This window comes from Parasteatoda tepidariorum, chromosome 7 (assembly GCF_982258835.1).
Source record: "Parasteatoda tepidariorum strain Cologne lab strain chromosome 7, Ptep-v5.0, whole genome shotgun sequence".
Classification (NCBI taxonomy): Eukaryota; Metazoa; Arthropoda; class Arachnida; order Araneae; family Theridiidae; genus Parasteatoda; species Parasteatoda tepidariorum.
In genome coordinates, this window is record NC_141761.1 from 53227813 (window position 1) to 53251824 (window position 24012).

Consider the following 24012-nt stretch of genomic DNA (forward strand, 5'->3'; position numbering starts at 1 on the left):
TCTTGTAACTTATGATCAAAAATTTTTTTCTCAAAATGCTTAAAAAAGAAATTATTCTTACATTTTTAACACATATTTTTCATACAATCAATTGTCGCAAGTGGCTATATTTAGTAATTCTATATAATTATCAGGCAATCAACTGTGGGATTTTAATAGTAAATTCACATTTTCATGAATAGCATGTACACACATATGTACTGTTTTATCTATGCATAAAATATGGATAGGTCGTAGAACAGCAAACTTAGATTTGTCAATTTTTATGTTCGATGCAATGACTTTAAAGCTTGATATGCTTCCATCGAGGTGCAGCAAGTACTTTTTTGCTTTCTGACTTTCTGTCCATTTTCTCTGACAATCAGGCATTCAGCTCTACCAGAATTCTGGTAAGAAAGTTTATGAAATTAGTAGAAATTTATACCAAGTTTTTTGGTTTCATCACAAACTTTGTTACTAGGCTGTTTCTTTTGTTTTGGTAGTAAGATTACAGATTCACATAGTCTGCATAGAGCAGTACAACATTTTCTTGGAGATACAGTTCAACATTTCTTGGAGATCATAAAGAGAATATCCTTCTTGAATTTTTACTGCTTGTAGCAGTGCCTTTTTATTGGGTTGTTCGGAAAGTAATTTCGCTTTTTGGAGGGAAAATGAAAGACAATTTTCGTATAATGAATAAATATTTTATTAAATTATATTTAGACAATTCTGGTCCAACACCTTTTGCCATCTTTCTGGTAGTAGCATGATTCCACGCTCATAAAATTTTTGGTCTCTACTGGCAAAAAACTGATTCAGGTGATTTTTGACCTCTTCATTTGAAGTAAAGATTTTACAGTCCGAAACAATTTGTAGTGACCGAAACAAAAAATAATCCAAAGGCAACAGATCTGGAGAATATGGTGGGTGTGGCAGTTTATCCCATTCAAGCTGTAAAAGCTTTTGGCGAGTGATCAAACTTGTATGAGGTCTCGCATTATCTTGGTGGAACACTATGCATTTTCTGTTGATTAATTCTGCCCTTTTCTGTTGCATTGCATCATTCAGTTTGTCCAACCGACGACAGTAGACTTCCAAATTAATTATTGTGTTATACGGTAAAAGCTCAAAAGCAACTTTTCCTTTAAAATACCACAAAACAGACAGCATCACCTTTTTTGATGGATATTGGCTTTTGAAATGCTTTGAGCTAATTCATCTTTTTTGTTCCATGATCTCTTGCATTTGACATTGTTATAGACAGGGTTGGGTTTTTGACGTCAAAAAGTGGTTTTTGACATGACAAGGGTATAATACTGGTTTAAACCGTCAAAAATGTCAAAAACTGAAGTTTGCCAAGAAAATATATAAACTTCAAAACTACCAGCAGTTGCCATGCATTAGATTGAAATTTAATTATACTATAGGTAATCAGCAGGTTTTAAAATATATTTTTATTAAAATTAAGATAAAATAACAGATTTAAAATCTCAGAAATTTATATTCAAATGCATGTGCAGAAAAATTTTGCACAAAAATTTTTTAAATATTTATATTTAAAAAAAAAATTTTTTTTTTGATACTTAAGAAAATTAAAAGTTTATTACTATGCAATTTTGACATATAAGGAACATATAACTAATATTTATAAGGAACTTACAAGTTATGTTGTATAAATACAAACTTGATACAAGTGTATAAATTTTTTTTTTAATGTTATACCAAATATCTTTATTATCCAGTATGTTAATTTGAATTTAAAAGTAGTTATATTTATGAATAATGATAAATATAATTCATATTGTTTATTATATTTATTTATAATTATTACACTTATCATTTTAAAAAAATTTTTATCTCTTAATTTTTTTTTCTCCACTTATATTAAGAATACAAATAATGCATATCTTGAAAGCAAGAAGTAATTATTCAACAGCTGAATATTTAGATATTCAACAAAACTATATCGTATTCAGCAAAATGAAATTAACAAGTATTTGGATAAACTAAATTTTCAGCATAGTAAATGAATAGGCTGAATATACTGTAAATCGACACTAACTACTCTGTGTATTTAACAGAAAGCACTTAAATTTGTATTGTCTTATGTTAAAAAGATTATTAAGAAGATTTAAAAGAATAAGAAGATTTAAAAGAATATTAAAAAGATTTTTCTTTAAAAGAAGATGTCTAATGTACAAAACTGCTAATGTTTATCTTTAAAATGTCTAATTTTTAGTATAATCTATACTATACGCTAAATTTGGTTATAAATAAATTTCTTAATAATATCACTGCAGATTTTCAATAACACATGAAAATGAATACATAATATTATATAAGATGTGAGTTTTAAGTACAAGATTTTGGTTACTATTCAAAATATAAGTGTTCAAAATTTTAAATTTTTTTTTTCTAGAACATATTTAGAAACACTATCCCTAATAAAAAATATATAAATTTTATGTATTAATTAAATTTCACATATGAATATAGGTTTTTGACAGTGAGGTTTTTGACGTGACGGTTTAAACCATGGTTTAAACTGTCAAAAACTGTCACATGTCAAAAACCTGCCAACCCTGGTTATAGACAACCCATTTTTCGTCCCCAGTGATGATGCACTTCAAAAATGGATAATTTTCATGACGTTTGAGAAGCAAATCACAGACGTCAACGCGACAACACAAATTTCTCTCCGTGACAACATGGGGAACCCATATATCGAGCGTCGAGGTTGAACCCAGGCTTTTCAAGTGGTCATAAACAATTGAATTCGATAAATTCAGCCTCTCACCGATCTCACGTGTTGTTATTTGCAAAAAGTAAAATATGACGAAAATGGTACTTATTGCTCTCCATATTTAAAAGGGCACCAACCAAAAACTACTGCTTATAATTTATTGAACTTTGCCACACACAAGCCTTGCTATATCAGCTCTCAAAACATATAATGATAATGCGGCTTAAGTGTAAAGTTGAGTTCTAAAAAATACAATTAAATCCTTTGTCGGAAAAACGAAATTACTTTCCGAACAACCCGATATTTTTCCTTTGTCTTCTTTTTTATCAATTTTTCTGTTAAGGTTTTTCTTCAAAATAATTCTGTTATAATAAATTTTCGTTTTATATTCATTATATTTCTTACAAATATTTTTTTTTCTCCTTGGGGCAATCTTGCTCTATATTCTCTCAGTTTTTCTGCTGCTGTTTTCCCCATATTGATTACTCACTCAAAAAGCTTTGAGCTATAAACTAAACACACTATCAAATAAAACTGGCACAGCTTTGTATAAAACAGTATGTTCAAACAGTGGAGGAACTGGTTGAATCATTAGCACTTGCTTACTTTCCTAGAGATCCTTTTTAATAACCGGGCAATCCGCTTTGTTTACATTTTGTGTAATTGCAGGGACATTTAGCTTTGTCCTGTCTGTTATATGAAAAACTTTATTTTAAATTTATTTTTCAAAAATATAATTATAACATGATTCTACTTATAGAATTTATTGTAGAAATCAGTTATAAAGTTAAAAAGTTTTTTTATGTAATGAATAAAATAAACTTAAAAGATTAATTTTAACAGAAGGTACAAATATATATTTGTGATAACTTTCTACTGAAAAAAAAATTTTTTTTTTGTGAAAGCAATCACTGAATATTTAGACTCAGGAACAATTTATTTTACATTATAAATTAAACAATATGTAAAATCGTAATGTTTTATATAAAATCCTATAAAATCGTAATAACTTATTCTTCTTTAAAATAGAATTTTTTTTGGTGGAATAAGTCAAAATCATGAATACCCTCTATTTATTTTAAATTTTACTATAATAATGCATAACTCTTAAAAATAACTCCTGAATTCATAAATTAGAACAAATTTAATTTGAAATGATACTAAATACAAGTATATTGCTTAAACTTCATAAAACTCAATTCTGGTTTCAGTTGGCATGGAATTCAACTTAAAGTTTTGAATCATAGTTTCATTTAATGCTCAGGCACATAGTTGGGTGACAATATTCTAAAGGTGGGATATATATTAAAAAATTAATATACAAATTTTCTATCAGTCCAAATTGCCTTATTCCCGTCTGCTACTTCCCTGCTAATACTATTTTGTTAGAAGTATATGGTTTAGATTGTTCTCTTACACTTATCAGTGTTGAACAGTTCTATTACTGTTTCATCAAACAGTAGGTACTAAACATATTCTACGCTGAACAGTACAAGAATAACATAATATTTATAATTATTGTATATCATATTTCAAATTGATATGTGGTATTGAAATATGTACTGATCTTCTATTTTCTTTGAAATACGATTTATATTTCAAAAAATACTTCTTTGAAATATGACATCTACTCGTACTTTACAGAATAATTAAAAATACCCTCACAAGCCAGTATAAATTAATTAGAAAAATAAGATTGGTTTCTTGAAGGTGGTTCTTCTGATGATTGGTTCTTTATATGTGAAAATCTGTTCATTAGATTAAAGGTGTTTCTCTTCTTACTATGTGTGCTGTGTACAATGGAAAATTTACTTAGTTAAAAAGTATATTATGTTTTTAATTTGGCTTAAAAAAGGTTACTATATAAACAGTAATTATTTAAAGGTTTATTATTAAACAAATTCGTTAAAATATCTCTGAAATTTCTAATAAAACATTTATTACCTTTTAGATTCCCATGCATAACAAAGGTCATGGATCAGGATGACTTCTCCGATAAGAAATTTCGTAAAACACTTAATATAACAATCATTAATAATTTTTTGGATTTAAGCAATTGTAAGTCAGTTTTTATTTATAATATTTCTAATTTTTATCTATTTTTTAAAGTGTTAAAAAACATTATAAATGACTATTCAGATTTATATTTTTAAATTATGCTGAGTCATAGAAATGATGCAAATGATTTATAATATTGTAAGATTTTTTGTGCCTACTAGATAATCTATATTTTCTTTGTAAAATCAGTATAATTTTTTAAAAAAATACTTAGTGAAATTATATCACAAAAAACTTATTGAAAACTTTTGTTTTGTTCCAATTTTATTCTTTATTTTGTTATCGACCACAAGCAAAGGGTTGAAAATTAGATTTTAATAAAAATATTTTCCAACTCTGCACCAACTGAATTTTTTACTATAAATTTTTCATCATATTAAAAATTCATATTAACTATATATTTAGAAGTTGAGAAACTGATTGCTGCATTTCAATCAGATACTGTGAGAATATTCCAGAGTTTTTAAAAACTGTGAATTGAATTTGATTATTCTTGGAGATTTTAACTTTTTTGGTTGTATTTTGTTTTTCTGATAGAATTATTTAAAATATTGATGAAGGAATTATTATTAAATAAAGAATAATGAAGTACAAAAAATAATTTAAATATCACGATACAGTGGCTTTTATGATATATTTATTACATTTTTTAATTGTGCTGTTTTATTTACCCTCAATTAGAAGTATTAAAGTATTTTAATTCCAGTTTCTGATGACTCATCTAACTACAAAACTCTTTGTGCCTTTTTTGATCATGTAAGAAATTCCTTCAAAGAAATACCTCACATATTTGTTTCAAATTCATCTTGTGAGCAAGACCATGAAGCCACAGAGAAAAAAGATGACGAATATTTATCGTCAGGTAGGTGTTTCAATTTTGCTTTTTTGTTGCAGAAAAATTTATTATTTTATCTCATAAATTCCATTTTTAATTAGAGTTTGTGTGAGTTTATTAATTTTTGATATCAACTACGTAAAATTTGCTGTTTCATTAGAAGTTGTATGGCATTTCATTTAATACTTATATCCTTATGATCAGTTTTCTTAAAACTGTGATTCAAGTTTTTTTTTCTCTTATTTTAGCTTTTACTGAATGGTTGATGATGTGGCTTCTAAAAGTCTTGAGTCACCCATGCACCTCATTTGTCCATAAAGAATGTGAGGATTTGTTCATATCCCTTCTAAATCTTATCAAATTCAATAATGTGCAGTATTTTCGTGAAAAGGTTCCGCTGATGATTAATTTATTGAAAGGTACTTTTAAAATACTTTCAAGTAAACTTTTTACCAAAAAAATATTTGACTTTTGTTTAAGTATCTTTTTTATGGTTTTTTAGAACTAAATGAAATTGCAGATAAGTTTGAAAATTCAAGTGAACCTCCAGTGTGTTTGCAGAATTATTTTAAACATCATAGAATGGTTTGTAATTTCTTTTTAATAATTCCTAATGTTTTATTAATAAGTTATTAAAGCTTTCTTATTCTTTTTTTATTAATTTTACAACAAGCAGGTTTTTTAGATTTTACAACAATCTCTAATCTTTTTAAGTAAATTTGATTCCAACATGTTTTTTTCCAACTAAGCTTAATTTTAATTTTTTTTAAATTTCATTAATATTTCTTCTTAATTCAGCTATACACAAAAGATTTTTAAAATAAAAAGCATTCTTTGTACTGCATGAAAATAATTTTGTTATGTGAGTAACAAATATAAGTTTTGTTAGTTGGTGAAGCTAGTTTTGCTAGAGAAATCTAAAAGTCAAAATCTTCTTTGTTTCATCAATTTTTTCCTTTGTACATGTGTAGTTTAGTTAGATGATCATAGTGCTTATTCTTAATAAAAAAACGCATGTGTGCAAAAATGATAGTATTGTAGCTCAAAGGAAATCGGGGGAGAACTTGCAAAAGCATATAAATAAAATGAGTGAAATTGATTAACCAGTCAGAATTAGATGCCACTTAGTACAAATGGTTAACAGCAAATGAGCGAATAAGTACCATTATTTGGGGTAATAGATAAAAAAAAAAATTTCTTAAAATATATTTTCCTAGTTCACATAATACATTATTTATTAAATGGTCATATTTATTTTAAATATATCGCACTAGAATTAAAAAAGCACCTTGATTTTTTGAGTTTATTGATGAAACAAGAATAAAAATTGTGTTATTTTGGTAATCCAAATATTTGGATTATCAGAAGTAGATCTAGTCCCAATTACTTAAGATAATGGAGAATCTACTCTGGTGTTGTGAATTGTGATTACACAGTGGTTAAGGAATTGAGCTGTCATTGTGAAGAACTAGGTTTCTATTACTGGTAGATTCTTGATGCTCACTGAGCTATATGTAGATAGTTATCTTGTATGGGAGTAAAGGTGGCCATTACCCAATGCCAACCGCATTGATAACATTATATGGTTGGTTTTGAAATCTTGTTATTCTCTGTGATCCTCTAAGCTGACAACTAGCTGTTGCATTGATGCCTTTCTTCTTTTGTATTGTATTGATGTGAATAAAAAATCGCTCTTCGTTTTGTTAAATTTTTTATATAACTGCTAAAAAATGTATATTAAGCATTTTTATTAGCGTACCTTATTGTAAAAGATTTTTTGTGTATCCTTATTAACTTTATATTTTTATAAATATTTAGTTTTTATTATATATTATGCTAGCCGGCCGGGTGGCCGAGCGGTTAGCGTGCCTGACTGCGAAGCCATAGGCTGCGTGTTCGAATCCCGCTCTGGGCATGGATGTTTCTTTCTCTCTTTGTGCTGTCCTCTGTTGTGTGTGTGTATGATATGTGAATGTGGCCCACCCTATAAACGGGTTTGTGGCAATGTGGCGTGGGCAATGTTGCTCGCCTCCGTGACTTTGGTTCACAGGTGCCCACTGGGTAAAGCGAAATTAGCAACAATTCTGGCATAGTATAGGCAAAGATTCAAATTCAGTGCCTGCCATTGGAAAAAATATATATATATATATTATACTAATTTATTAATTTTTCCATATATCTTTTAAGATCATATTTAATTTACAGTTAATGTTAAAAGATTCATAATGAAGTTCTATAATATTATAATTTCGATTGCAAAAATATCTATAATATTATAATTGTTCTATAGTATTAATGTTCTATAATATTATAATTTAAAAAATATCTTGATACTATCTTGTTATTTGTATCGACCAGCCATCGCTGGCATTCGAACCCAGTTCACCTCATTGGAGGACAAAGACTGGCTATTTTTCGATTTAAAGATTTATTTTGGGTGTTTATTTTATAAACTTGCTCTTGATTATTAAATTATATGTTTATTATTTATTTAGGATACTCAGGAGTTAGAGCTTATTGATATCTCAATAATGTTTCACAACTGTGATGAATGTGAAGCATTGCAACAAAAAGTGACGTAAGTGCAAATTGGCAAAATCTCTTTTTTTTTCTTTTATTGCTATTAAAATATTCAAAATATGTGTTTATTATAAGTTGTTAAATAACAGCGTTAAGAAAATATTTGATATGTCTGTAAACTACCGTAAACTTCCGATTATCTGACGATGGATAATCCGGGTCATCCATGCTTCACTTATTTTTTGCAATGATAAACAATTAGAAGTGAAAATAAACTCATAGAAATGGAACTATTTTCAGAGTTTTGAGAACAACATACAGTGAATTCGCGATAACTCGAATCTGATAGGACTGACGAAAAACTTCGACATATCGGAAGTTCGACTTACCGTTAGTTTCGGTTTTGGACTTTCAAAATATTGTCGGATTATTTAATTAATGCTTATTAATTACAAATCTTCTAAATGCTTACAATATTTAAGATCATTTTTCTGACAAGCCATTTACGATAAGACTGTTTGAAGCACTTTATGATACCCTGGTCCATCGGCTGCAACTTTGCTGTTGTGTTTGGCGGGAGAAACTGCAAGTTTACGGCTTTCAAATTAGGTAGATCACTATGCGCTGTGCATTTATCCATTAAGAGAATCACTTTTCTTTTTTTAGCGAAGAATTTCCGATCCAATTTTCTTACATAGTCTTCAAATAAAACTGATTTCATCCAAAACTTTTTGTTAGATTTGCAATCCAAAGGATACGTTTTTACATTCTTGAAACATCGGGGATTTCGGTATATACCGCTAACAAGTAAGGGCAATTTCTCTGTCCTAGACGCATTTCGTTCAACTAGGACAGTCAAACGTTCCTCGCACACTTTGCCCCCTGAGCAGTTTTCATCCTTAAACATCATAGTCTTATTTGGAAGACATTTAAAAAATAAACCCATTTCATCAATATTGAAAACATCATTTTCACTGTATCTTTGAAGTAAATTTGGTAACGTTTCATTTAACCTCTGTTCACATACTTCAAGAGGGATAGGTTTAGCTTCTCCATGAAGAGTGCGAAAGACATTGTGTGTGTTTTACAAAGAAAGGGGCAAGATATCAGCTCCAAGGTTTTTTTTTTCTTGCTTTAAAAGATCCAAAAAAATCGAGTTAAAGGGAGTAAAATTCGAGTAATCGAGAATAATTAACATGAAATTGAAGATAAAAGGGTCGGGACCTCATAAAAAAATCGAGTTATAGCAATATTCGAGTTATCGTACTTCGAGTTATAGCGAATTGACTGTATTAGCAAACATTCATGTTCGTTGCCCAGGTGTTCACAATTCATTATTCAATGAGTAGGTTAAATGAATGGGAATGAATTATCCTCAGTTATTTATTTAGTCAACATATAACTCATTTTTGGAACTCTAATCAGTTATAAAATTGATAACTAACAAATGAGGTCGGTCCCCACACAACACTTATGCACCTAAAATTAAAATAATAAAACCATAAATAATTTATGGATCATATGCAAGATTTCAGAATTGTAGTCAGTTGTTTATTTTTAATTTTCTTACTGTTAAGAGTTTTCAAAAGTCTTGTATGTGCAGTAACTTTTTATAAGAACTAATTCACGTGTTTCGAACATTGTTTTGTGTGTCCTTTTTTCAACAACGTATTAACTCCCGATATAAAAGTCTGCTTGTGCCTGTTTTATTTTAGCCTCCTGCTCTCCAATATTAAGAAACAAAAAAAGTTTGCAGGCTTTTTCATACAGAAATTTTAAAAAATGTATAAGAAGAAAATGCGAAGAAAACTGCTAATAATAGATATTGAAATTTATATTTTAAAAAAAATTGATGACGGGTGTCTTTTTTAAGCACTTTGCGGATCATCTGTGAATTCGCTTATCCGCACTTTGTCGGCCACTCAATTCCATGGATAATCGGGAGTTTACTGTATAAATAATTCTTTCTTTTTTTTTTAAATCATATAAAAAAACATTCTAACTGGAGCATTTTTATGTTTAATTACTAGAGCATTTTTTAAATAATTTAATTTTTTATACTTTATTATTAAACTGCTTATTTTAGAGACATAATTTACTGAAATTTTGAATTTTTTTAAGTAATAATTTTATTGAAATGTTATTTAATGCAAGTTATAATGTAATTGACTCATGTCCTATTTATGCAATGTTTTTATCTTTTAACATTTTTTACAGTATATTATATAAATATTGTATCTCTTCTTTAATGGCTTTACAGCCCTGAGTAGCTCTACTGAAATAGTTTTCCTCTGGCTAATCTTTTATTAACTACAGTCCTCCTTTTTTTAATTTTTGAAAGTTCATTTTTTGATTATTTAAACAGTCTACCCTCCTACAAATAGCCCATCTGTAGGTTGTAGTACTCAATTCACTAATTAGATTTATTTAATTGTAATACTGTCATCCTTCATAAGTATTACATTACCAGATTGACTAGGTAATAATTTTTTTCTGTCATTCAATTTTTGCAGTTTTTAATTGCGATTAAATTGTACTTGCATTCTGATAATGAGAATTTTAAAGTTATAGCTGAAAGCTAAATTTTAATATAGAAATTTTTTTTAATGTATTTTTTTCAATTCGTCTATAGTTTTTGATAAAGAGCTTACAGTTTCAGATGGGAGGCCTAGCTCTGCTACTTGCCATATATTGTTTGTTTTGATCATTTATTTTTTATTCATTGTGTTATAATTTAATCTCTATTGTTATCTAAATATTTATTTTTCACTTTAGGAAGTTGCTGTTCTTTTAAATTTAATTATTTAAATGATAATTTTACTTCAGTTTTTTTATTATATATAATGGGTTAACTTTATATCCCTTTTGACGCCCGGTGGCTGAGCGGTAGCGCTTTGCGCTGTCGTGCCTCAGGTCCCTGGTTCGGTCCTCGGGCCGGGTAAGGTTGACTCAGCCTTTCATCCCTTCAGTGGGTCGATAAATGAGTACCAAGCATACTTGGGAACTAAACACTGGGAGTTCCGCGTTCGGCTGACCACCTGACCTGAACATCTGCTCCTGTACCCCGGAGCCCAAGGTCAAGAAAACTGAGATGGACACAGTAGGCCTTGGTCCTCTATGGGCTGTCGCGCCACTGAGTTTAGTTTAGTTTTAGTTTATATCCCTTTAACAGTTGAGATTCTTATTTCAATATGTCCAGAAAGTTTCTATGTGAAATTTATTAAAATTAGCGAAACTTACAAACTTGCTTAGAAAATATATATAACTGTAAAATATGGTTGTGTGACTCATTTTATCAGAAATTGTTTTACTATTTTAAAGAAGAAGAAAAAGAAAATTTAATTGAATAAATTTTTGTAAATGCATTATTTAAAATTTTTAATTTTGTTTGAAGTTTTATTAAACTTTGTGTAATTAAAATAATACTCAGTCTATATCATTAGTATTTTATTTGAAAATATATTTCATTTACTACTTGTTTTTTAATGTGTCTGAATTGTTTCATTATTTTAGTAGAAAGTTTTTTATTTTTTTATCAGCACAGGAAAAATTTTTTATTATAGCATTTCATCATAACTGGGATGCTTTAATGGAAGCAATAATATATTTATGGTACAAAAGGTGAAGCAAAAATTATAATAATATTTTTGCTTAATGTTGTTTAATAATAAACAAATATTAAACTTCTAAAATTGCTTATTTTATCAAAACAAGAGAAACTTCATAACATTACGCTTTTCAAATGCGCATTCTGTGATCTGAATCACTTTAATCATATTTTCTCTTATTTTGTCTTTTCTAGTGTTGCATCATATTTAGAATGCTAAAGTGTCTCCCGTTTATGTTTGGTGCAGCACCTACTCCTGTTTCTTGCGTCCTTAAATACAAAATTGCTTATTTGTGAAGAGTAATTGATCCTCACTTTACTAATTTTCCTCTTCACAAAGTTTAATAAATGTTGAAATTCAATGTCATTTTTGTTATATTATTTGTAATGTTGTAGCTCCATGACGTCCCTAAGTATAGTAAAATTGAGAATTATTTCAGATTATGAATCTACAATTTTTTTCTATTATGGTTTCAAAATATAATTCTAAAGATTGAGTCAATTCTATTATTAGTCTATGATTAATATTTTTTTAAATAATTTTTCACACTTTTGAAATTTTATGTAAAATAAGTACTTTTTTCAATAATTGGATTATTACTTTTTTATGTGTTGGTGAATTCATGTTTGTTATTTCTAATATTAGTGCTTTTGTAGCTTTATTTTAGGGAAAATTACTTTAGATATTTCTCAATTCATTCCTGATCAGCTAATGAATATTTGGAAAATTTTTTGCACTCAAATTGAAATTGGTAGCTTAATTCTGAAAAAGGTATGAAAATATACTGCATGTTTTGCTTAAATATTCATATTGTTTCATAATTAAATGAGACTCATATAGTATATATTAGAAGAAAAAAACTTGTATATTTAATACAATTAATATAATTTTTCTTTGTCTGTATAAGTATTTTATTGTGATCTTAATGTGACTTTTAAAATAGGTAGAAAATTTACTTTACCAATTATTTTTGAAGGTGCTATCACCTTCATTTCTTTGTGTGATCTAATAGCCTTTGAAGTTTTGTATGATGCAAAAATTTAACTGAATAAAATTGCACATTTTAATCTTTTGGGATGCATTTAAAGGCACTTAAATTCAGCCTAAACATAGAAATACAATTTGTGCCCTCATTCTAAGTGATCATAGAAATTTAATAGAATGTGCAAAATTATGAATGTCATTAGAGCAGTGAATATTATAGTAATTTAAAATAAATCTTTTAAAAAAAATACAGATGCCTAAATAAATAAAATTTTATATCCTATTTACAATTCAAGATATTCAAATACAATAATCAGAAATTTTGAAATTGTTCATCAAGGACATTGTATCTTTTATAATTATGATTCCAACCCATTCTTTAAGCTTAAATGGATTTTTTTTTTCTATCTGAAAATTCTCCCAATCATTCAGATTGAAAAAATAAAAATTTTTTGAAGAAACTTTTAAATTGCAGTATTGTATCTCTGAATTGGTAACATTTAATATAAAAAAATAAGAAAACTATTTTTTTGCAAAAAAAAAAAAAAAAAAAAGTTCTTATTGTTACCCTGAAGCTAATGATTGAAGGGTTAAGTTTTCATCAGAAAAATTCGTTTTCATATTTTAAATTATTTAATTTGGCAGTACAGATAATGACTTTGTTTTAATTTTATTTTCAGGAATCCTTCTTAGCATTAGAATTTTTTATAAGAAATTGTGGCCTGATATTTTCGCCTAGTCTTGTGAATTACTTGTTAAACTGTGTTGCTGCTGTCTTGAAATTTTGTATTATTTTCAAAGATGAGACTGCAGACTATTCAAGGTCTGTTTTTTCTTTATTTGTGATTTTGTTTCTTATCTCTATGAAATATTTTCCTATTAAAAAACTAATTGTTAAAAATTTGCACCCATATGAATAAATATACAGAATCAGGGTGTAATTAATCTTGGACTATTTGCCTGAGACCACTAAAATCCAACTTGGATTACCTTGAAATAGTAAAAAATTATGACTAAGGCACATCCTCTGTAATTTTTCATCAAATTTAACTCTCATAACTTTTTACTTTTAATATTTATTATAATGTTCTACTTATGATAAATGCATATGTTTAACACATTTATAAAAGCTTAATGATAAAACTTTGATTTGTATAAAGTTTCATTTGCATTATGATAAATGCAGATGTTTAACACATTTATAAAAACATAAAGATAAAATTTTGATTTGTATTAAGCTTCATTTGTATAAGTATTAAGCATTCATTGTTCAAATCTAAATGAGACATGTAAATGGACCTGTGAAAGAGTGTGTGGGCTAATGAAATATTTTAACTGATGGTCTTTTGGCCCATTAACTAAATCTAATTAATTTCTACCTCTGCAAAATTGTAACCATAATGCGATCAGGGATGAGATTTTTCCGCTTTTTAGCGCATTTCCGCTTTTTTCACTTTTATCTCTTAAATTTCAGCTTTTTTTATCAAAAATTCAGATTTTCTAAAAATTTCATTTTTTTATAAGTATTCCGCTTTTTCAGAAAATTCACCGATTTTCAAAGAGAAACAGAAAATTCAAACTACATAGCTACCAATCCTTTCTCATTTTTCCTTATTTTACCTATTTTCTCCCCTTTTTCACGCAGCAGATAAGATTTTCCAAATTTTTTACCCGCCCTCCAGATAGATCCGATTTTTGTAGTTCAAACGACGCTGCTGCTGACAAGCCTTTTAGAGGTCTCAAGCCTGGAATCTGCTAATATCTCGATTCTTATTCACACGATTTTAATATCAAACATAGCTTTTCATATTTGCGTGTTACGATTCTTATTCACGCGATTTGAATATTGTATGTTGCGATTCTTATTTACGAGATATAAAAATCCGATATTGTGATTCGTATTTACGTCTTTTTAAAAACCTATGTAGTGATTCGTATTCACCCAAGTTTAAAATTCAATGTGTTGATTTGCTCATGCGGTTTATAATATCAAACATTGATTTTCTTATTTATACGTGATTTTAAAATAAGGCTTTGGGATTCGCATTCACGCATTCTAAAAGTTATGCATCATAATTCTTATTTATGCAATCTAAAAATTACGCATCATGATTCGTATTTACGCTATCTAAAAATTATGAATCTTGATTTGTATTTATGCGTTTTAAAAATTCTATATCCCAGTTTGTATTTTGTCATTTTCAAAATCGTATATCTAGTTTCATATTCATGTGATTTCAAAATCATAATTGTTATTCATATTCACGCAATTTTAAGATCAACTATCGCGATTCTTGTAAGAAGTAAATTTTTTTTTAAATTAGTTACTATAAAGGTGACTGTTTTTCTAACGACGATTATTAGTATATGTAAGTGTTACAACATCAGAGAAACTGGAAGGGAATATATTCAAAACTTACATTCTGTGCTTGCAAAGAAAAAAAAATAGGATTTGTCACAAGTTGTTTGAAGATGGACTAACGACTAAATATAGCAAACATAAAAGATATAGCAAACAAAAGCAATCACTTAAAAAGGGATTTAATTAAAAAAAAAAATTTGGGGGGGGGGGAAGAATTAATTAACTCATTATCAAAATTTTATTTATAATTGCTGTTATTTATGCTATAAAATGCAAAATTCTTATCAAATAAAAAACAATTATCTGAACAGTTGCTGATTGTCTTGTAATTTTTCAAACTAAAATGGCAATTTTTGTATGTTAAGGAGTTACTATATATTTCTACTTCACTGTTATTGATATGTTTCAGAGGGCTGTAGTTAGATTAGACTATAATATGAACATAATGATTCGGTTCATTGTTAAAGTTTTTTTTTTCCAATATAATTTAGAAAGTAATATTACTGATATATTTGCTATAAATCACATAACAGTATTTAGTAAAAGAAATGAAATATTAATGTATATTCTCAGTAGTTTTAATTTGCTAAACCAGGTAGTTTTTCAAGTAGTAATCGTCTCTTATGTGAACTGAGGAAAAATATAATTTCCAGCTTTATTTTTTCAATTGGTAATTTTTTTTTTCACTAAATGTTAAGTATGAATGTAATCGTGTTTATAATAATAGATTAGTACACAATTGTATGTCAACACATTATTTATTACCTTAAACTGTCTGGAATTTATTATTAAAGAGGGTTGCGCTTGCGTAGAATTTACTATCGTGGAAATTCAGCTTTTTTGCGTTTTGGCTAATCTTATCCCTGTGCGATGTAAAAGAAATATCAGTCAAATATTTGTTATTTTAAGTTACCAAAATTAAAGTTAAAAAAAAAAATTTTTTATTAAATAATTTTTTTTTCTTTCTTTTTATTTTATTTTAATGAATCTCTATTTGTTGTTTATAACAACTAATAGTTTTCACTCCTTAAACCTTTTTATATGATTATACAAAATTATTATTAATTTATATAAAAATTAAAAAGTAAAACTTTAGTTTTCTGTTAAATTGTGTAGAAATAAAATCTGTTAAATGTATAAGAAAACAACCTTATTCTGTGTCCAAAATTTTATTCAAATTTTTCGGTTATTCTTCATGAAACACCCATTCAAGTTAAATCTTGATGTGCTGATTCCCAAATTTATAAAATAATTAAAAAGAGAGTTGTAGAAAAAGTTTGGATTGCACTATTGATCTTTTCTTCTTCAAAAAGTACAATAAAAGTTGTTATGATGAATATTTTCGAATGGCAACATTTGGATCTGAATTTGTTTTTGAATTTTCATGCTCAACTTAACCCACTATACTTTTAAAATTTTATCATAAATATAGTACTTTTGTGAGGGAGTAATTAATAAGTGATCTACTTACTTGTTGGATACACTTAAAATTAGTAATTTTTAAGTTAGATTTTATTCTTAAAACATACTTTCCCTATAAATATAGCATTTTCTCAATGGATTTGAATTTAATCCCCTTTCTTAAAAATATAAAACCTGAGAAAAAGTGGTTTATAATTTTTTATTATATTTTAAATTCTTATTAATTTTCTTTTTTATTGTAAAAAGTAATTTAGTGAAATGACTCATTCAAGTAATGTTTTGATAAATTAATGCCTTACACAAACTAAATAGGTAAAGTGAGAGTTTTAATTACAATATTTAATGAGTTTTAGAAGTTAAGTTGCATATCTCCCAAGTCTCCTTTTTTTTAACGAAGACTCCTGTGTTTTACGACTATTTACCAGTATATTCTCGAAATTCTCCGTATTTGTTGAAGAAATTTAAAAATAAAAAAATTTGGTGAAAAAATATCCACTGTTGGCAAAAATACTTTGTATTCCTCAACAGATGGTGGTGTTGCCAGTATTGCAATATGTTGAGTGTTTATAGTTTAAGTAATTATAAATAACGGTTTAAAAAAATCTTCTTTAGATTAAGATTTATCTATACATTATTTACTTCTCTAAATCTAAGTGTTTATATTATTTCCAATTTTTAATTTCGCTTTGACTTACATAATTATGCATGATGTATCAAAACTTTACTTGTAACCTAAAAAATGTCGCTCATGAAATCTCCAATATTTTATTTCTCCAATATTCGCAAGTACGTAGTTGCCATTTTTTGATTTTCAACAGTCAACTTTTTTTATGTTCTTTGTCATGACTTGAAATTGCTTTTGTCATGAGTTAAATACACATTGAATAAGAAGTAAAGCATTCCTACAACAGCCAATTGTTGACCAAGGGGATCATTGAGATTAAGGCCTCTCAATTTAATGATAATTTTCATTATAATTGCTATGTGGTTAGCACTGACCACCTTTATTTCTCAAACTGATTCTCGTTGATCTGAGTAAGTTTTAGGGAAAAACTAGGGATATAGAACCCAATACTTCACAATGGCAGCTCACTGCCTTATTCACTCTGCTATCATGGGACTCATTGCATTCTGATTATTATTTTTTTTTTTTAAAAAAGCATGTGTATGTGTAATTTCTGTTTATGTGTATAATCTATTCTCAATGGATTTAAATTTCATACTTATGATACTTGATAATTTACTGGAATATAGTGGAGATGATAAATTATGAAAAAGATTCATCGTAAAATGTAGATCAAAAGAAAAAAAATTTTTGCAAATTTTCTTTTCATGATATTTGAATGTTTGTGCCAGATATACATTCATACTTAATAAATCAGCTTAAAATTCTATTGTAAAATTTGATAATTTCACAGATTGAAAATATTTTTTGGTGACTGACAATTATTATTATCATTTTGCTATTTATTAAAAATTAATTTAAACCTTTTATAATTTTCCCATTGCAAGAAAATGTCATATGTTAAAAATCTTTTTCAATTTTATAGTTGATCTAATTTTTTTCTGAGACATAATAGTCTTAAAGTTTAAAATTATTTTTCAGTCAATATCTCTGTAATACTTTATTCTCGCTGTCTATATAGCAGAAAAGTGTTTGTTTTGTTTATTGTTATAAACACCTTTCTACATTGTAAGTCTTTTTTTTCTCACTAATATAAAAAAATACTATTCTTTAAAACTATTTGCTACACTAAATGAATAATTATTGTTTTGTGAAAAATGTCTTTAATCTCTGAAATATATGTTTACTGATGCATTCGAAGCTGTGTGACTTATTTGCAATTTGTCTACTCATTAAAACATTTATATTTTTTAGGATATAGCTTTTCTTTTACTTTAAATGTTTAGATTGGAACTCATGAAATATTTAACTAATGCATCTGCTTTTTTTTCTTCTTTTTTTTCTATAGAGAGCTCTTAGAGTTAGAAGATAGTATTGCTTTATTTTTGCCGGCACTTACTGATGCTTTCGAAAAACCAATGAACAAATATACATTAAACACTGCTTCTTCGTGTAAATTTCTTCAAATGTTTATGAAGGTAAAATATTTTTTCTCGTATCCAATTTGGTTATTTCATGGCTTAGAATTTATTTTTATAATCTTAAAAGTATTATTCATCACATTTATGTTTTACTCTCAGTTACTTTAAAATTATCTGACTGGAATTTAATTGAGCATTAAAGCTCCCTAATTTCTATTTTAATAAACATTTAAAACTCATGATCCTGTCAACTATAATTTTTCAGCCTCATTTAAATAAATAATTAAAATAATTTTTAATGAGTTAGTTGAAAAACATTTAAATGTTAGTGTCTGTTTATGTTATTGTTTTATTATATTTGTTTCATAATTTTTATTATCGAAAAATTCTTTTAAGTGATGAAAGTATTTATTTGTTTATTATTGTTACTTAGTTCTATAACTTTGTGTTATTTTTAGACCATTTTGCTTCCTGGGTTTATGAACACAAAAGATGACTTTCAATTGTCTGTCGTTAATAGCCTTGTTTGTTTGTTGCAACATAGCCGTAAAAATGGATATCCAATGCCCTATAATACTCAACAGAGATATTCGGAATCTTTGTTAAAGTTGTTTCTTACAAATTCGAAGGAACATAAAGTAATAAGTTGTATGATTCTAAGCAATTATAAATTTAAAATTTGAATTCAAAGGTTATAATGTTTTTATTATGCATTTGTTTCAGGCATTAATTCCTTTGCTAAAATATTTTGTTTTACTCGAATTTGAAGAACATTCTCCTTCAGAAGCTGCTATAGGAAGTCTTGAATCGTAAGTTTTTAATTATTCCTTTTTTTTCTGTAAAAATAAAAAGGGGAGATTTTAGCTTATTTGTAATATTATTTTGACAGTTTTGTGAAGCTATCCTTAAATATTTTACTGCATATTAATTAATCATCAAAGTCACTGATGTTTCCATCAGAAAATTTGTTACTTAAAACCTTTGCACTTTTACCATCTATCAGTTTTTCTATGTCAAGAACCACAATTTAATGTGCATACTTTCCCATAAAGCAAACTTGTTCATCTTGTTCTAAAAAATAAAACTATGTATCAAGAAAAGCATTTAAATAAAAGAAACCGAATCAAAATCTCACAAATTTGATTAGAAGTGAGAATTTGAGAGCTTTAATTCTTTGATTGAATAATTTTGCAACTGATACAATTTTGCTTCCTAAATAAATATTATTTCAAAAAATAATAACTGTGCATTTTAAAATTATGTTGATTTTTAAATGTGTTTAATTATTATTATTTTGAAATAACCATATAAAACTTCGATTTGAAATTAAATATTTTTCTAAATATAGATGTCATATATATTTAAACTTTGTATTTTTTTATTATGCACAAATTCAATATTCATTGTCTCCTAATATTAGACTTGTCATTGCAACTTAATATTTTACACTATTTTTAGTCTTTCTATTTAAAGCACTCCTTATGCCACCACGTTTGGGGTTGTTTGTTGCTATAGAAACAAAAAAGACCAGATTAAAAAGGGAAGCTTATGATACATCTCTCACTTATAATCTAAGCTTGTCCTAAGTACTTACTCCACACCCCTATTTCAAATAGTTCATCCTCGTAACCTTAGTCCCTGACTGTGCTCCAAACAACTGACGAGGGGAGTTTGTTTTAGATGGACAGACTATAAATGCTTAATAGTTAATAAAAATTTTTCATTTCTTCTTTAGGTATTCTTCATTTGAAAATATGTCTCATAAATCTAAAACATGGCAACAGTTGTATGAAGATGTACTTAGCAAACTGTATTCAAATAACGTAAATATATTATTTTCAATCATAGTTTTGATTATTCAATATGTTATTAAATTCTAATTGTGAGTTTTTTGCCGAATAATTATTTTTAATTTTATTTTAATGTTAATTCTGTTTTCACTCCTTTTGTATGAAAATTCTTTTTTTAAGAATAGATTTATATTGTGTTTTTTTTTTAAAAAAAAATCTGTTAGGTTATTACTCTGTGTTATATATTCTTATGTATTAGTTTTAAAGGTAATATTTTTCAATTTTTTTTTTCTTTCAGCTAAGTAATCTAGAAAAGGTTATTGCTCCCATGGCAATCATGATTCATTGTTTCTGCAAAGTTGCTCATTCTGATAAAGTTGAGTAAGTAGATAATATAAAGTTTAAATTCATGTATGTATAAACCTTATAAAGTTGTGTGTGTGTGTCTTGAGTCATTTGTGTTAAATATCTTTAAAATATTAAATTAAGCTATAATAACTTTATTACTCTTTATTTAACTTAATTTTATCACTTTTTTTCACGATTAGCCTAACAATTCTTTTTTATAAATATAAGAAAAACTATTATTATTTTAGGTATAAATTTGGGTGACATCTGAACCTGTTTTTGAAGCTTTTTTTTATTGCCAGGTTAAGCAATAAATGATAATAATCTGGTGCTTGTTAGAAAGTAGTAATCACAGAGATTTAAATAGAATTATGGGAGATTCAAACATAAAGAATAATGTAGGTGATATTGTTTTGGAGGTGGATATTTGGCCTTGTGTGTAGATAGATTTGACAGAATGCAGATGGGAGGAGAAGATTAATGGTGTAATGAATGTTCTATTAATGTTTTGCTTTTCTACCTAACATTTTCTGCAGGAATTTAATTATTAAATTTTTGTTTTAGGGTTGAATTATGTGTGAGATTAGTTTTCTGCAGACTTATTATTTTGGTAGGCATTTCTGTTTTGTGATGTGATTTTGAGTCACATTCGTGTGCGTTTGAATGTTGGGTTCTTTTAAATGTATTTTTATTATACATAAGGTGCTGGCCTGATGGCCAAGTGGTTAGTGTGTCTGATTGCAAAGCCGATGGCTTCAGGTTGGAATTCTGCTTAAGGCATGGCTGTTTCTCTCTGTGTGTTGTCTTTTGTTGTGTGTGAATGTGGCTCACTCTATGAACGGGTATCTGTAGTGTCAGTAATGTTGCTCGCTTCCATGCTTTGGTCAGAAATTGCTTACCAATTATCGCAAAATGAGTTATAACTTCCTGCATTTTCTATGTTATGGAACCGTAAGTTCAGTGCCTGCCAATAAAAAATAATTATAAATAAGTTTTTTTAAATGTATTTAGAGCTTTTTGGGGAGATAGCGGGTGGTGAGTAAATGTTTTTATAGTTTGATGCAAGAGCTAACATTTTATTAAGGTTAGTAGTTTTTGAAAAGTTTTGTGTGTATTTAGTAATGACTATTTATGAATTGATTTGATCAAAGATGAGGTCGTTAAATAAAAGTTTTTAAATATTTGTTTATTTCTGTTATGAATAATTATAGGCTTAATTCTAGAAAGATTCCTAGGAATGGATTACTCTCTAGCAGAGCAGCTAGTTTTTTCTATTTATGTTTTGGAGTATTTATAAAATGCATGCTTTGTATTAAAAAATGACCGTAAGACAAGTGAACTTCAAATTTATGAGAGTTGCAATATTTGATTCCGTTTTTAGCATGTGACGAAGGAGGTGCCAATAACTTTATGCCTGAAGTGATTTTTGAGAAAAAGAAAATTGCCAAATATCAAATGCAGAAACCTGACAAATCTGTTCCTTATTTTATACAGCAATTAACTTAAAATTTGTGATTTAGTTTTATAGTGTTTCATTTAAAAAAATTATGTCAATGATCAAAATATAACATAAGCAAATTTTAAATTTGTTTATTAATTTCTATTTGTTGGGCTTGATATTTTTATGTGAAAACTGCACCATCATTATATAATATAAATAGAAGTATATATATATTTTACTTATGGTGTGCGATTTGCTATTAGTTTATTTAATTAATTATTGCATAAATTTGTTTCATTAATTATTTAATTTTTTTCTGATGTGTAATTTGTTATTGAATTTATTTTTTATTAATTTACATAATGATTTATCTTTTACTCTATAGGATGAATGATGTATTTTATTCTTCTGACTCAACACCGGACATTTCTGATAAACAATTCTGTCACTCCATAATTGCACCTTTTAATCTTAGTGTCAAGGAACTGATTGTCAAGCAATTTTCTTTAATTAATTATGAAGAAGTTATTGATTTTTATAAAGAACTTTTAAATGCTCAAGGTACCTGAAATTCATAATCACATTATATTAAGTCATAAACAATGCTATTCTGTTATCTAATTATTTTATTTCCTTCAATTTGTCTTCTGCTGTTTAACAGCTGAACCATCATATAAAATAGATAAAAGAAAATATTTAAAAGATTGCTGATTAAAAAATTTATTTTTTGATTTTCTTTACTATAAAGTTTTTTTAAAGATATTAATTTTTTCATTAAACTTAACACTTTAGTTTTTATACTTTAACATAGTTTGACAAAAAATTGAAAAGTTTTTTTAATGAAAGTTTTTCCTTTTTAGGTCTTTTACCACTTCTACCTGACCAATACTCAACAATAGCTAATATTCTATCAATACCATGGCTTGTTGAAATGGTACATCTAGTTTAAAATGTTTATATGATATATTGATTGTTATATATTTTTATACTAAATTAGTATCTTGCTTTAATACAAAGTATGTTTATTATTCTTTTTAATGCAATTTTTTTTTATTTTGTTTCAAGAATGAAAAACAACTTTCGGATCTACACTGTGAGTTCATTCCAATAAATGTCATCAAACAGTTTAAAATACCTTTTGAGGCATTTCCTGTTACAAAATGTTTCCAAACATTAACTTGTTTACCTGCTTGTATTTCACCTGAATGGAGATTTCAAATTCTTAAATACTGCCTGGTAAGACTTTTTGTTGTATATTATTCTGACAATTTGTCAGGAGATTTTTAATTTTGATAAAAGCTAGCAAGTTCGAAAAAGTGCGTAATCTGAAGAAGAAAAAAAAGTTTAAAAATGAGTACTCATATATTAAAATATGTATATATATAAATGAAGTATGAGGGTGAAAGCAATTTTTTTCTTCTCCTAATCTATATTTAGGCTATTTATTAATTTCTGTTTTTTTTCTTCCGTCTGCTGATGCTAATAATGTCTGAATTTCTTGCAACCGATCTTTGATTTTTTGCATGAGCTTTGTGTACTCTCAATGTAATGTTTCTCTGAATTGTAATTTTTTTTTGCTGTGTTTACCTTATTATTATCATGTTTTTTATTATCCTCTATTCTTAACTCCTAATAAAGATACTTATTCTAATAAGGATTATTAATTTTTTATTTTAATGTTTAATTTTTCACAGGAAATTTTCACTGTTTGTAAGTAAAATTAAATTCTTCAGATTCGTTTCTTCATCAGGAATTATAAACCAAAAATTCACACTAAAATTACTAACAAAGTACAGACAGTCACAATAAAGTAATAATAAGAATCAGATATTAGGATTCATATATCTGAAATCATAATTACCATTAAAGGGAT

The 24012-nt window shown here is 27.1% G+C and overlaps 1 protein-coding gene across 2 annotated transcripts in view; it reads left to right on the forward strand.

The window, feature by feature from the left end:
* Positions 1 to 24012, forward strand: part of mei-41 (ATR serine/threonine kinase meiotic 41) — a 106036-nt gene that overhangs the window by 1486 nt on the left and 80538 nt on the right. The window contains exons 2-16 of one of the 2 annotated variants that reach the window (XM_087167849.1): positions 4677 to 4783; positions 5490 to 5645; positions 5867 to 6037; positions 6121 to 6203; positions 8114 to 8196; positions 12403 to 12517; positions 13411 to 13553; positions 18488 to 18617; positions 19019 to 19198; positions 19284 to 19369; positions 20296 to 20383; positions 20649 to 20731; positions 22525 to 22700; positions 23000 to 23073; positions 23205 to 23375. In XM_087167849.1, the coding sequence (XP_087023975.1) occupies positions 4699 to 4783; positions 5490 to 5645; positions 5867 to 6037; positions 6121 to 6203; positions 8114 to 8196; positions 12403 to 12517; positions 13411 to 13553; positions 18488 to 18617; positions 19019 to 19198; positions 19284 to 19369; positions 20296 to 20383; positions 20649 to 20731; positions 22525 to 22700; positions 23000 to 23073; positions 23205 to 23375 (1824 nt within the window). In that variant the 5' untranslated portion in view covers positions 4677 to 4698. Of the gene's footprint in view, positions 1 to 4676; positions 4784 to 5489; positions 5646 to 5866; positions 6038 to 6120; positions 6204 to 8113; positions 8197 to 12402; positions 12518 to 13410; positions 13554 to 18487; positions 18618 to 19018; positions 19199 to 19283; positions 19370 to 20295; positions 20384 to 20648; positions 20732 to 22524; positions 22701 to 22999; positions 23074 to 23204; positions 23376 to 24012 lie in introns of those variants that run through there. The other variant, XM_087167850.1, reaches the window with a different exon arrangement.